Source organism: Amphiura filiformis, chromosome 19 (assembly GCF_039555335.1).
Source record: "Amphiura filiformis chromosome 19, Afil_fr2py, whole genome shotgun sequence".
NCBI classification, from domain to species: Eukaryota; Metazoa; Echinodermata; class Ophiuroidea; order Amphilepidida; family Amphiuridae; genus Amphiura; species Amphiura filiformis.
The window spans coordinates 57,059,809-57,074,039 of NC_092646.1; the positions used below are offsets into that span (position 1 = coordinate 57,059,809).

Here is a 14,231-nt window from a genome sequence, read left to right on the forward strand (position 1 = left end):
TTGTGTTTTTGATCGCAAAGATCGGATATTTTCGTTCCCGATTCGAATTCTGAACCCTTCGCAAGGGTGCCGATTTCGGCAGAACTTTGACGATAATTTTGCCTTTTTGTATACTAAAATGCATTCGATCCTTAATTTTGTTTCAACCGAGTCTTAAATTAGCAAGCACAATAAGGTTGGTACCACTTTATATACATTGATAAAATTTTACAGATTTTTTTTCAAGTTTCTAACCGGCGCAAATCGTTAAGTGTGTATTTCCCATTGACATCCAAAATGGGAAATACGAGTCTGATGGACATAGGAACGGCGTCCATGAGACTCAGCGAGTCTAATTATGCCCCACCTTCCCCTACATGCATACATGTAATCCTACCTCGTCCTTGCTTGGCTTGATGACATCAACCCTGTCCAAAATCTGCAGCGCGAACGGCGTCGACTCATCACATCAAATGCATAGCAGATAATTGGTCTACGTATGCTGTGATTGTAGAAGATACATGTATAATTTGCATTTACAGGCTTACTTGATTGCAAACACAGATCCTGTTGCGAACGGACACGGTGGTAAATAACAAACTAGCCTCGACATACATGTAGGTCTCCATTACTTAGTCATATAAATGTAAACATCAGCCTTTTCACGTGAGGCTGACATAAACATGATAGATACGCCTTTTACTTGAGGCTGACATCAATACCTCTATGACACGGTCCATTACAATTCCGTCCAACCCAAATTCGCCTCAGTGGTCAACAGGTCGACCATACTTGGGGGAGGGCTGTGCAATAACCCCTATGGCCATATGGAAGAGTAATTAAAATGGGGGCGCAAGCATTTTTGGCGAACCGAAAAGGGGGGCAAGTCATTTTTAGCAAGCCGGGGGGGGGTGGCAAGCGATGATGGTGCGCACATTCATATGTAGGCCTAATGGACGCTTTATAAATAAACATTCTAAAAAGGGCTATATGCAATTTTCCTGCTCGCTGTGCTCGCAACATGTATCTAGACCATTTTTGGTTTTGCAAACTTGGGATCCAAAACATTTGGCATGTACAAAGGTAGCTAAAGGTCAGGGGAGGGGGCAATGGAACATTAATCAGTTGTCATTATTTTCTATGCACCTTGTGTACAAACAAAAAAAGGAGCCACCACTTCCGCTGATTTTATTTACTTTCTGTCTCATATTTGTTGTCAAAACCAACCCTAACTATTTAAAATGATCTACATAAATCATGAATACGTGAAAACATTATTTTGGAATTTTTGAAGGACTATCGTGTGAGAAAATAAAAGTCCAATTCAGTGAAAATAAACTCGCAGTGAACAAGACATGTATCAATCCAAGATGGCCGTCTACGGTAACACACGGCGATATCGATATGTCAGAGTAGAAAATATTAAATTGAAAATAATGACAAAGAAATGGACATATTTTATCAACAAAAGCTAACAAATTCCCAACATCCTGATTCTGTTTATCCTTCTGGTGCCGAACATCGGAGCTTATGAGACAGACCTTTTTGACCCAAGGTTTTTTGCCATCTTTTCAGCATCCTTTGAACCCAGGGGCCGGGGGGGGGACTTAGTACAAATGACCATACGGGGACGTGCCGCTAATAATATGCGTACCGTAGCATTTTTGGCCTTTTGGTATGACCACTTTTTCTAAGCCAATTTTGCCAGTGGTATTATGAATGGATCCTTTTTTCAAAAAAATTTCAATTTTTTTTCGAAAAATATCCCAATTTTGCCTTAATCTAGCCAAAATTTTGAAATTTTCCAAAAAAATTTGGGAAAATTGGTAGAAACTAAGACAATTTGGGTTAAATTTGCCCGATATTTTTGACTTTAGGTGTATCAGGGGTCCAAATTTCTTGAAAAAAATGGTATGATTTATGGGTCCACTTACAAATTCTCAGTGGCACGTCCCTACCAAAATCAAACTTGAGTACCCCCGGGCCTTTGGAATTCCATTATTGGCCCAATGTTGAGTTGGCATTGCAACATTGGGCCTTTGTGGATATATGCAATATGAGTCAATATACATAGTTGGCATTGCAATTAACATTGGGCCGATGTAATATATTCCTGTTTCGATAGTTGGCATGGCAACATTGGGCCAATGTTGGAATGTCATTCCGGTTTCGATAGTTGGCTTGGCAACATTGGGCCAATGTTGGACTGTCATTCCTGTTTCGATATTTGGTATTGCAACATTGGGGCAATATTGGAATGCCAGTCCTGTTTCAAGAGTTGGCATTATTGGGCAAATGTTGGAATGGCATTCCTGTTTCGATAGTTGGGATTGCATCATTGGCATTTTTTTTAAAATTACTAGTACCTACTATAAAGGTCTATTACGTAACAGCAGCACAATTTTGTAACACATTAATCGTTTATGACTATTGCCATTTGCCGACAATCACATAGCTTTGACTACCTTTGCCGACAATCGCCTGGTTTTGACGCCAACTGTAAATTTAAAATGACCCGACGCAAAGGAGCCGCAAATCCTAACACATGGCATCAATAACTGTTGCGCCCTGCAACTGTTTTTCAATCATTTATAGCAAAAACCCAGCAAACACAACACGCTTTCACAAATACATTCGCAAAAGGATACAAAAGGTTGCCATAAAACATTTTATCGTCGGTGATATAACGGTATAACATTTTTTCTCAAAAATTATAGCGCATTGGTGACACTTGAAGTAAGATTATGCATATTCAGTGATGCTAACGCCGCGCCTTAGGCGCACAATTGGGCTACTCGGCGATCACTTGCCGCTACTCAAAAAAGCGTGCCGCTACTTGCCTAAAATTGGGCTACTTTTGCCAGTATCAGGGCGCGGCAGTAATTTGACGTATTCTCCTTTCAATTTAGCCGATTTATAAAGGTTTTGACCCTCTGAAGATCGATATTGCAATTACAATGGCTTTTGTGACCATTTATTGATCGGTCAATAACTTCCCATCAAGTACCGGAAGTTTTGAGCTCAAGTGTTTTTCCGCCCAATTGGGTGATTTGCACCCGAAATTCGGGTAAATCCGCCCAAATATTCGGCATTGGGCGCTTTTTAGGAAGTTTAAAATTGGGCTACTTGAGACTCGTTTACCGCGGCTTGGCGAGCCAATGTGCCGCGCCTTGGAGCTGAAAAGTTTTGGCAACACTGTGCATATTATAGGGGCAAGGACTACAACTACTCAACTGAAAATTCAGCAAGTTAGGGAAGGGGTATGAACGTTTGGACAGTATTTATTGTGGGACATTAGAGCACATCAGACATATCGAATTGCATTCTGAATACGAAGAATGTCCTGATATCAAATAATTTGGATTTTTTGAAATTCGCAATGTAATACACATTTTATGGCAAATCATTAAAAATTGATATTTTTGATATTTAACAGTACTTAAAGTAAACTTTATAAATCTGATGATTTATACTTAAAGTGTATGTAGGTGGGATGAAAAGCCGACGATCAATTGAAACTTTTGATCTTTCGTATTGAAGATATGGATTTTTTTTCCCAAAACACCAAAAAAAATAGGTCTTTTTGGGAAAAAATCCATATCTTTTATATAGAAGGTCAAAATTTTCAATTGATCGTCGGCTTTTCCTCCCAGCTACATACACTTTAAGAATATATCATTAGATTTATAAAATTTATTTCGAGGACTGTTATATATCAAAAGTTTGAAAAATATCAAATTTTAATAATTTGTCATAAAATTTGTATTATATCGTGAATTTCAAAAATGAAAATTATTTGATATCAGAAAGACATGCTTCGTATTCAGAATGCAATTCGATACGTCTGAGGTGCTCTCATGTCCCACAAAAAATACTGTCGAAACGCCATAAACGCTCATTCTAGATCCCTTAAGGCAGGTAGTTATATATTGATTTATTGATCAAATACTGGTTTTCCCTCATTTTTGACTGTAACTCCACACAATTACACTGTTACAATTTTCAGTGCAGTTGTAGTCCTTGCCACTATAATATACATATCTTACTTGTCACCAATGCGCCATAATTTTTGAGAAAAATGCAAAAATAGGCACAAAATTGGCCATGGGTATAGTACCCCCTTAATAACATTTTGTAGCATTCTAAAATATTTGTGAAAACTTTCTAATGTTACAAAATATTTTGCAAAAATATTTGTAAAATAAAAACAATGCTGCTGTGCTGCTCTGTTCCTTGAAAGCATTAAAACGTATTCATTCTTTATCAGTTGCTAGAATTTGGGCATTCAAAAGGCTTCTCTTTGGGAATATATCCATGTATTTCAATGTCAGTAAATGATGTGAAGCCTGTTACAAAACGGACATCGAATGCGTCTTTTTGATATGAAGATCTTCAGTTTATCAACTTCCAAATCATGTGCATATTTGAAGCCTTTGTTACAAAATTTACATTTAAACAGCTTCTTCTCAGTAAAGTTGAGTTGGTGCTTTTACAAGTCACCGTAGTGGAAAAAAATCATGGTGTACTGTTCCATGTGCTATAATTGGGTGAAACCCTAGTTACAGGTGGGCCTCTCTCCAGTGTGAATACGTTCATGTTTCTTCAAACTTTGTAAAACATTTGTTACAAACTTAACATTTAAGGGGGTTTTCTTGAGTATGAACGCTGTGCTCATGTCTTTTCAGTTTCTTGAAGATGTGAAGCTCTTATCACAAAATTTGCATTTTAATTAGGGCTTCTCCTCAGTATGAAAACGTTCATGTAGCCTACTTTCAAGCTGCTTGACCGTACAAAAGCATTAATTACAAAATGTGCATTTGAAAGACTTCTCTTTAGTGTGAATACGTCCATGTATTTTCATGTTACCTGACCGTGTAAAGTCTTTGTTACTAACTTTGCATACAAAAGGCTTCTCTGTAGTATGAATACGTTCATGCGCAGTCTTTTCTCCTGATGATGCGAAGGTTTTGTCACAAAAGTTACATTTATGAGGCTTCTCTTTAGTATTGGCCTGACTGTGAAGCATTTGTTACAAAATAAACTTTTGAAAGGCTTCTCTTTAGTATGAATACGTTCATGTGTCTCAAGTGGCTTGACTGTATAAAGCTTTTGTTACAGAATTTGCATTTAAAGGGTTTAGTATGTAAATGTTCATGTATTTTCAAGTTACCTGACTGTATAAAACCTCTTGTTTCAAATTTTGCATTTGGAAGGTTTCTCTCCAGTATGTATACGTTCATGTCTTTTCAAGTCATGTGACCGTGTAAAGCCTTTCCTACAAATTTTGCAATTGAAAGGCTTCTCTCCAGTATGCATACGCTCATGGCTTTTCAAGACATGCGACCATGTGAAGCCCTTGTTACAAAATGTACACTTGTAAGGCTTCTCTTTAGTATGAATACGTTCATGTCTTTTCAAGGCACCTGACAGTGCAAAGCCTTTGTAACAAACTTTGCATTTGAAAGGCTTCTCTTCAGTATGAATACGTTCATGCCCCTTTAAGCTATTTAAAACTGAAAAGCCTTTGCCACAAAATGTACATATGTAAGGCTTCTCTTTGCTATGAATACGTTCATGTCTTTTCAAGTCACTTGACTGTGCAAAGCCTTTCCTACAAATTTTGCATTCGAAAGGCTTCTCTTTAGTATGGATACGTTCATGTCTTTTCAAGACATGCGACCATGTGAAACCCTTGTTACAAAATGTACACTTGTAAGGCTTCTCTTTACATGTAGTATGAATACTTTCATGTGCCTTCAAGTGACTTGATTGTGTGAAATCCTTGTTACAAACTGGACATTTGAAAGGCTTCTCTTTACTATGAATACGTTCATGTCTTTTCAAGGCACCTGACAGTGCAAAGCCTTTGTAACAAACTTTGCATTTGAAGGGCTTCTCTTCAGTATGAATACGTTCATGGCACTTGAGGCTATTTAAAGATGAAAAGCCTTTGCCACACAATGTACATATGTAAGGCTTCTCTCCAGTATGAATACGTTTATGTGTTTTCAAGTAACCCCTCTCTGTAAACCCTTTGCTACAAAATGTACATGTGAAAGGCTTCTCTTTAGCATGAATACGTTCATGTGTCTTCAAATTACTTATCGCTCTAAACAATTTGTTACAAACTTGACATTTGAAAGGCTTCTCTTCAGTATGAATACGTTCATGTACTTTCAAGCCACCTGGCACTGAAAACGCTTTGCCACAAAATGTACACATGTAAGGCTTCTGTCCAGTATGAATACGTTCATGGACTTTTAAGCTTTGTAGAAATGAAAACATTTTGCCACAAAATGTACATATGTAAGGCTTCCCTCCAGTATGAATACGTTCATGTTTTTTCAAGAGATTTGTTAATGCAAACCCTTTGCTACAAAATGTACATTTGAAAGGTTTCTCTTTAGCATGAATACCTTCATGTGTCTTCAAGTGACTTTTCGATGTAAACCCTTTGTTACAAACTTGACATTTGAAAGGCTTCTCTCCAGTATGAATACGTTCATGTATTTTCAAACCACCAGAACGTGAAAACCTTTTGTCACAATATGTACAGATGTAAGGCTTCTGTCCAGTATGAACACGTTCATGTGTTTTCAAGTTACTTGAACTTGAAAAGCCTTTGCTACAAAATGTACATTTAAAATCCTTCTCTCCACTATGAATACGTTCATGACGTTTCACGTCACACGACCATGTGAAACCCTTGTTACAAAAGTTGCATTTGAAACGCTTCTCTCCAGTACGAATACATTTATGTCTTTTCAAGACATGTGACCGTGTGAAACCCTGGTTACAAAATGTACATTTGAACGGGTTCTCTTTACATGTAGTATGAATACGTTCATGGGCCTTCAAGGTACTTGACCGTGTGAAACCTTTGCTACAAAATGTACATTTGAAAGGCTTCTCTCCAGTATGACTACGTTCATGTCTTTTCAAGTTACATGCCAATGTAACCCCTTTGTTACAAAATTTACATTTGTAAGGTTTCTCTCCAGTGTGAATACGTTCATGTTCTTTTAAGTGACTTGACCGTGTGAACCCTTTGCTACAAAATGTACATTTGAAAGGCCTCTCTCCAATATGACTACGTTCATGTCTTTCCAAGTGACTTCTCGCTGTAAAGCCTTTGTTACAAAATGTACATTTGTAAGGTTTCTCTTTAGTATGAATACGTTCATGTTCTGTCAAGTTACTTGAAGTTGTGAAGCCTTTGTTAGAATTTGGGTATTCAATGGGCTTCTCTGTAGGAGGCATACATTCATGCCTTTCCATGTCAACAAATGATGTGAAGCCTTTGTTGCAAAACGGACATAGTAAGGATGTCTTTTTAACATTACACTTGAGTTCGTGCTTTTTCAAGTCACTTGACTTAGTGAAACATTTGAAACAATATTTACATTCAAGTGATGTCGTGTTCATAAGAGCATAATCATGTTTCTTCAAGTGATCTGATCTTGTGAAGCTTTTGTCGCATAATACATGGTCAACAGGCTTCTCTTTAGTCATGTTAGTTTCAATATCTGCAAATACATGCACATTTTTATTATCTGACACTGCAGGGGCTTCACTTGAAGATTCCCATTCAAAAGGCTCCAGAATTTCAGACTTGCATTCCATAGGCTCCTCTTTAACAATACAGTCATGCTCGACAGAGGCTTCACCAGATGTACTATATCTCAAAGAATATTCTTCAGTATGAACATAATCATGTTCCTTCAAATGATCCGATCTTGCTAAATTTTCGTTGCCTAATAGTAATAAACGCTCAAAATGTTCCTCTTTAGTATGGCCTGTTTCTGTACAATGGTCCCCTTTAAGATCACTATTAGCATGCTCTGTGGATCCACCATCTTCGGTGCGAGTTATTTCATTTACATTCCAGTTATCTAACAACGGGGAAGATTCCCATTCAAAAGGCTCCACTTTAAAGTCAATGTCATCATGCTGTGTGGATCCTCCATTTGATGAACTAACTTCAAAGGGCTTCTCTGCAGTATGAATACTCCCACTTACATTTGGGTTATCTGATACTGCGGAGGACTCGCATTCAGACTTACATTCAAATGTCTCCTCTGACACGGGGATGGCTTCACTTGAAGATTCCCATTCAAAAGGCTCCTCTTTCAGGTCAATATCATCATGTTCTGTAGTGCCTCCATTTGAAGATCCTACCTCCAAAGGCTTCTCTGCAGTATCAATACTTATATTTACATTTGAGTTACCCGACACTACTGAGGCCTCATTTTCAAATTTGTATTCATAAGGCTCCTCTTTAATATCAATACCCTCATGTTCAGTGGGGACTCCGTTTGAAGACCTCAATTCAAAATTTGATTCTTCATGCTCGTTGGAGTCTTCACTTTCAGACCTAATATCTAATGGCTCCTCTTTTACATAAATATCATCATACTCCGAGTCTGAGTAGACTCTATCTAAATACATACATGCCTTTTCCACAGTGTGGATCCTTTCATGTATATTTGAGTATATAGCCAGACTCCGTGGAGGCTCTATTTAAAGTTTCAAATTCATTAGGCTTCACTTCAGGATCAATTCCATCACCTGAATCACCTGGCAATGTAGAGGCTTGATTAGACGATTTGCATTGAGAATGTTCAGGCACTTCACCAGGCCCTGTGAAAACAAAACAAAATGCACATCTAAATGCAATGTCAACATAACTATATACATACATGTAAGTAATTGGTGTAGCAAAACGCACATTTGAAAGGCTTCTCATTATGAATACGTTTATGTATTTTTAATTCAAATGACCATGTGAAACCTTTGTTACAAAATGTACATTTGAAAGGCTTCTCTTTGATGTGAATGCCTTCATGTTCCTTCAATTCAACATGCCCTGTGAAGACTGTGAAAACGCACATCTAAATGTAGTTTCAACAGGAATGCATTCAAAGCTTTTCTTACAAAATATACATTTCAATGGCTTCTGTCCAGTACCATCAGTATGCTCTATCCAATGCCTCCTCTCGAAAAAGAAGTCCTTGTTAATACAAACTTGACATAGAGCTTTTACAATTATTTTTTTTCGGATTTCAAAGCATTGTTGATCTCCTCTTTACCATTATGACTGCTCCACTTACGTGTTGATGGTTTCTCTGAAGTGACACTATTTTTGGAGATATTCTCATCACAACTGGAATCCATCTGGTGAGAATCGGATGCCATTTAATATTCTGTAAAAAAGCGTAAAGTTTGTAAGGTTGGCAGTATGTCTTGCATGACATGGTATTCGGCATAATTACCATCCTGTGCAAGAAGAATATTAATTTCTGAACAAAATCATTGGTATTAAAATAGCCTTGCCATATTACCAGTACTTTCCCTATTAAACTTGGTCGATTTGGCTACTCTTCTGTGCTTTAAATGAAGCAATTTTATAGTTTATTTTTCTTGGTCGGTTGTACTTGGTTGTTACTTGTGCTTGATTTTGCGTTAGAAAAAAAATGAGCAATATCTCACTTGCCCAAAGGGCCAGTAGAAAACAGAAACCCCAAGTCAGACCCTGTCACACATGCATAATGGCAAATTCTGGTAAAGCCACGTGATTCAAAATTTGTCCGCAGTGGCAATTGAATATATGAATACAAAAGCCACCCAAGTCCGTACTTTGGCAAATTGAGTATGGGAAAGTGTTGCTATACATAGGCCAGTCATATGTATGAAAGAACAACTCAAATTCATCCTCTGTGTCTATTGAGCATGTGAAAAATAGCATGTATGAAAGAATCAACCCAAGTCCATGATTTGAGTCTTGTAACACATTGATTGAAATCCAGTATGTATAAAAGTCCACTTGTAACACATTCATTGCTGGAGAGTGACTTTTTGAAAAAATGGGTTTAATCAAGGAAAATGTGTGGTTTTATATTACATGGCAGAATGCTTATCAACGTTATACATAACTGTGTGCTTTATTTTGTATTATCTTACTAGTGGTAATCTCATTCCAACATTATTGTCTTAGTATATGATTCAAAAAACCACACAAGTCCAGAATTTAAAATGAACCCCACGAAGTCCCTGAAATGCTAATCGTCATACCTACAATGTAATACAGTTTAACCCACCCATTTGCACGTACAACTTACCATATTGACCAGGTAAATCTAACTGAAGGAATTAAAATGATACACAGGTTTTTTTCTCAAAATCACTTCCCATGGACTTGGGTGGGTTTTGGATTCATCATGTATTCAATTAATAAATGGCCCATTCTCCGTTAAAGCGTCCAAGTTTGGTCTCAGGAATGACAAAATGCCAACCACAAAGAATTCATAAAATTCATTCAGAATCGTAAACTCTAATAGTTTAAGAACACAAAACAATGCATGGGTGATTTTTCAACAATATTTCATTTTTGAGCAATATTACTTGTACGTATTGGGGGTAACGTATCAGTGGTAACGTATCTGTGAAACCCTTTCCCATCTTTGTCTTAATCGTGCAAGTGTAAAAACTGACCGACTTAATACCCATACTTGATCAGTCATCACCCAATGTACTAAAGTCTGGTATCAGTATTTGGCTTAATTTATCACATCGTTTTTTCCGAGGGGAGTAGAATTTAGGTAACGTATCTGTGAAGGCATGAACGTAACGTCAGGACTTTTTGCCATTAATAGACCTGATTTTTTTTACTTTGAAACCATTGAGTTTTGTTCCATATATCTATGGAGCCTGCTTGATCCATCACATATGAGAACATTCATCTAGCCAATTATTTTCACAGATTGTTATCCATTAGAAATATGGTAACGTATCTGTGAACAATATTGGCGACATAGTCTAAAAGACCTGTTGGAAAAATTTAATAATCTGTGTTGTGATGATTTATACTTTATAATTAGGGCATCATACCCGCTAATGAAAAGTACCTATAATCCATTATGTGCGCGCATGTTTAGAGAGCAGGGACACATTATACTGAACACACCTTGGCTGGCGACATGGAGGAAAACAATGGACATGCATAATCAGCTTTATTGTTTTATACTTTCTAGGCATGTTACAACCTCTAGCCTCACACATTTTAAAAAAGCAACTCCTACATATAAGTTATATTAATAAAAGTTATTTCTTTCTGAAGAAACAAGTCTGAATACGACTTGAAACTATGGGCGACACATATTTGGCATTTTGAACACTTTATCGGAGAATGTGCCAAATGCCTGGCCGAGCCGGACTAGTACTCTGCTGCCCGGGGGCACTCAACTTTTGAAGGTTACAGAGATATCATTGATAGGCGCGGAAACCAGTTTGATTTGGTCATTCATTTGGTAGTGATAAGTTGCAAGTTGGTGGTAAGAAGGGCCAAAAAAGGGACACATTCCGGCTGTTATATGGGTAATTCTCTGAAAAGGTGTACTATTGGAAGATAGGCAAATATGAATTTGAAAATGATTATAAAAATGTTTCCTTTACATATCTGTAAGGATGAAAGTCTCTAGTGCATGAAAACAATATTTGGCGCAATCTTTAAGGGCGCCCTCTATATTATAGAGGGCGAAATATGCAGGTTGTGCCAGGTGAGCATCATCTCCGTCACATTTAGGCCAAAAAGGAAAAAAGGACAAAAAATTGTTAAAACTCTTAATTATGAGTTTAATGGATAACTTGTAAGTTGCTTGATTCATGTTTGCTTTTTTCATTTAAAAAAAATATGATTTTGTACTTTCGTCATTTAGTTGGGACAATGAGAGGCAGGCTGTACGGAAAAGGTCATGTCTGTTGGTATTTTTTTAATACAAACTTAAGTATATTCATAATTTTGCTTGAAATAACTAAATAAATTTCTATTGACATAGTAAACACATACAATATCAATTACATTATTTTCCAAATAGTAAATTCCATGTTGTCTGGGTCAAAGGTCAAATAAAGGTCAACAACAATTGTGATGGAGATGACATTGCTGTGATGGAGATGATAGTGATGTGACGGAGATGATATTTCTACACAAATTCCTATAGAGAATCATCTCCTTCATAATTGCACCGATAAATTTGATTTCAGTAATGTTTTCACACAACTTGAAAATGAAATTCATACAGATGAGAAGGTTTAGAATTGGTAAGCATTTTCTGATAAACTAAACTGGACTTCGCTCAAGATCCGGTGATGTGATGGAGATGATGGTGATGTGACGGAGATGATATTTCTACACAAATTGTGACGCCAACTGATGTAGCGGAGATGATGGTTCAGACATTGCTTACGGTTAATAGCAGGGTTAAGCTTACCCACGTGTTACATATCACCACAACAGCTTGTGGGATATATTCAACCATCATTATTTTCCGGAAAAATTCAACAATAACACTTATATCAAATTGATCAGAAACGTTTGGAGATGATGTTGAATAAAGGTACGCGCCTGTATACTTGAAGATACCCTCAAAATTGGCAGTTTACATGTTATTTTATAATATGTGATGCGATGAAGCAAAATCACTCAGAACTCGGAAATTTTAAATTTTCAGTTTCTTACATTAGGCAAAGTAAAATAAAAAACATGTTTCACGTCCGGGTTTTTGAAAAAAAAGAGGAAGAGGGGGCTTTTTATTTTTTATTTTTTATTGCAAAACCAGTGTAAATAGTTAGAGCTGATTTAGCGTATACAATAATGCCTGGAAAAGGAGGAGGCCTCTTTTTATTTGTTGTTCTGAGAGATAGGCCCCTCTAACTATCACAAAACCTTATAAAACTGTTTCTTGTATATTACCAAGGCTATAGAAAGCATCTCTACTTCCTAGACATATTTTTGAAAAGATATAATTGAATTTCAAAAAATAAAAATAAAATTGAAGAAACCTCAAAAAAGGAAGCGGGAGGGGACGTGAAACATGTTTTTTTTTTATTTGGCCTTACATGTATAGGATAGTATTAAAAAGACATTTACAAATAATGATATCAAATTACACTTAATTTGTAATTATTTTTTACCATAAAAATATGATAATGAAAACACAGGTGATGATCCAGTGAGCAATGAATGTGGCCATGTGTCATATGCAGGGGCGTCGCTAGACCAATATGATTCGGGGGGTGTACAGTATGGTTTGCTGACGGAAATTTTTTGTACATGATGCAGTCATCTCTACAGTCATGACAGTAGAATTCACTTCGACCTTTGCAGGACTTAAACCCCATTAAAAGCTATTAAACCAAGATAACACTCATTGAAAACAGCTCAACTGATTAAATCAGATCTTCTCTGGTTGTGCACATGTGTCTGTTTTACATGTGCGGTATCGCAATGAGCTGGTATTATATAGTTTCAGTTGGGTAACCGATTATAAAGGAAACGCAAGGCAACAATGGTATGTGGACCTTTGTTCACGAAATGAGACAATGGTATGCTTATTGTCAACCAGCATTCTTGAAAATGAGCAACATAATGATTGTTGACTTAACACGGTTTGGAAATAATTTCTTCATATTTTTTTGGTGTTATCTGTCGTTTACATATCCTTCCTAAAACACAAAAGTGCGACTATTTCCAAACACCTAAATTAGCTCAAAATTTAGGACATGTTACAAAACTATATTTTCTAGAATTTCATAGAATACTTTAAATGTAGCTTGTACCGTTTTTTGTGGCATCCTTCAGAAGTGATCGGTCCGTTACCAATATTTTCGGTCAAATCTCCATTCAATTAACACGGGGAGTTGCTCTATGAGCTTGCTATGCCTTGCCCTCACTCATATTTTACCAAAGTGCGACTATTTCTGAACATCTAACCTAGCTGTAATTTTAGGTCATGTTAGAGAAATATATTTGCTAGAAGTTTGGAGAATACTTTAAATATTGGCCGGTTATTTTTCACACAGTGATGTTAACTAGGCAAATGCCTATACTTCTAAACAAGGTCGCGCGTCAATGGTGAGAGCACTGTGTATTGTGTATAGGAAAACGGACAGTAACTGCAGTATGAATTTGTTGACCCAAAAAAATTTTTTTTAACCAGGACGGATGGATGATATGTATTCCTTTACCATGGTTTTTTGGTGAATATATAGATTAGAACATAACAAACTAATATGCCAATTTTCTAAAAAATGTTAATAATGTCGAATACGTCAGTATGTGATACGGCCGACGAGTTGTGTGGAGTTACAGTCAAAAATGCGGGAAAACAATATTTGATCAATAAATCAATAACTACTTGTCTTGAGTTGCTGAGTTTTCAGTGCAGTAGTTGTAGTCCTTGCCCCTATAATTT

At 36.7% G+C, this 14,231-nt stretch overlaps 2 protein-coding genes across 3 annotated transcripts in view; both read right to left on the bottom strand.

The window, feature by feature from the left end:
- LOC140141545 (uncharacterized) overlaps nucleotides 1-14,231 on the bottom strand; it is a 41,573-nt gene that overhangs the window by 6,206 nt on the left and 21,136 nt on the right. Inside the window, exon 1 of one of the 2 annotated variants that reach the window (XM_072163453.1) lies at nucleotides 377-707. The exons of the other annotated variant lie outside the window; for it this stretch is intronic. The gene's annotated coding sequence lies outside the window, so the exon portion shown is untranslated. Of the gene's footprint in view, nucleotides 1-376; nucleotides 708-14,231 lie in introns of those variants that run through there. 2 annotated transcript variants of the gene reach the window in all.
- Nucleotides 3,747-7,733, bottom strand: LOC140141543 (uncharacterized). Its single transcript, XM_072163449.1, has one exon. It carries the CDS (start codon nucleotides 7,600-7,602, stop codon nucleotides 5,173-5,175), a length of 2,430 nt encoding a protein of 809 aa, XP_072019550.1. The 5' UTR covers nucleotides 7,603-7,733; the 3' UTR covers nucleotides 3,747-5,172.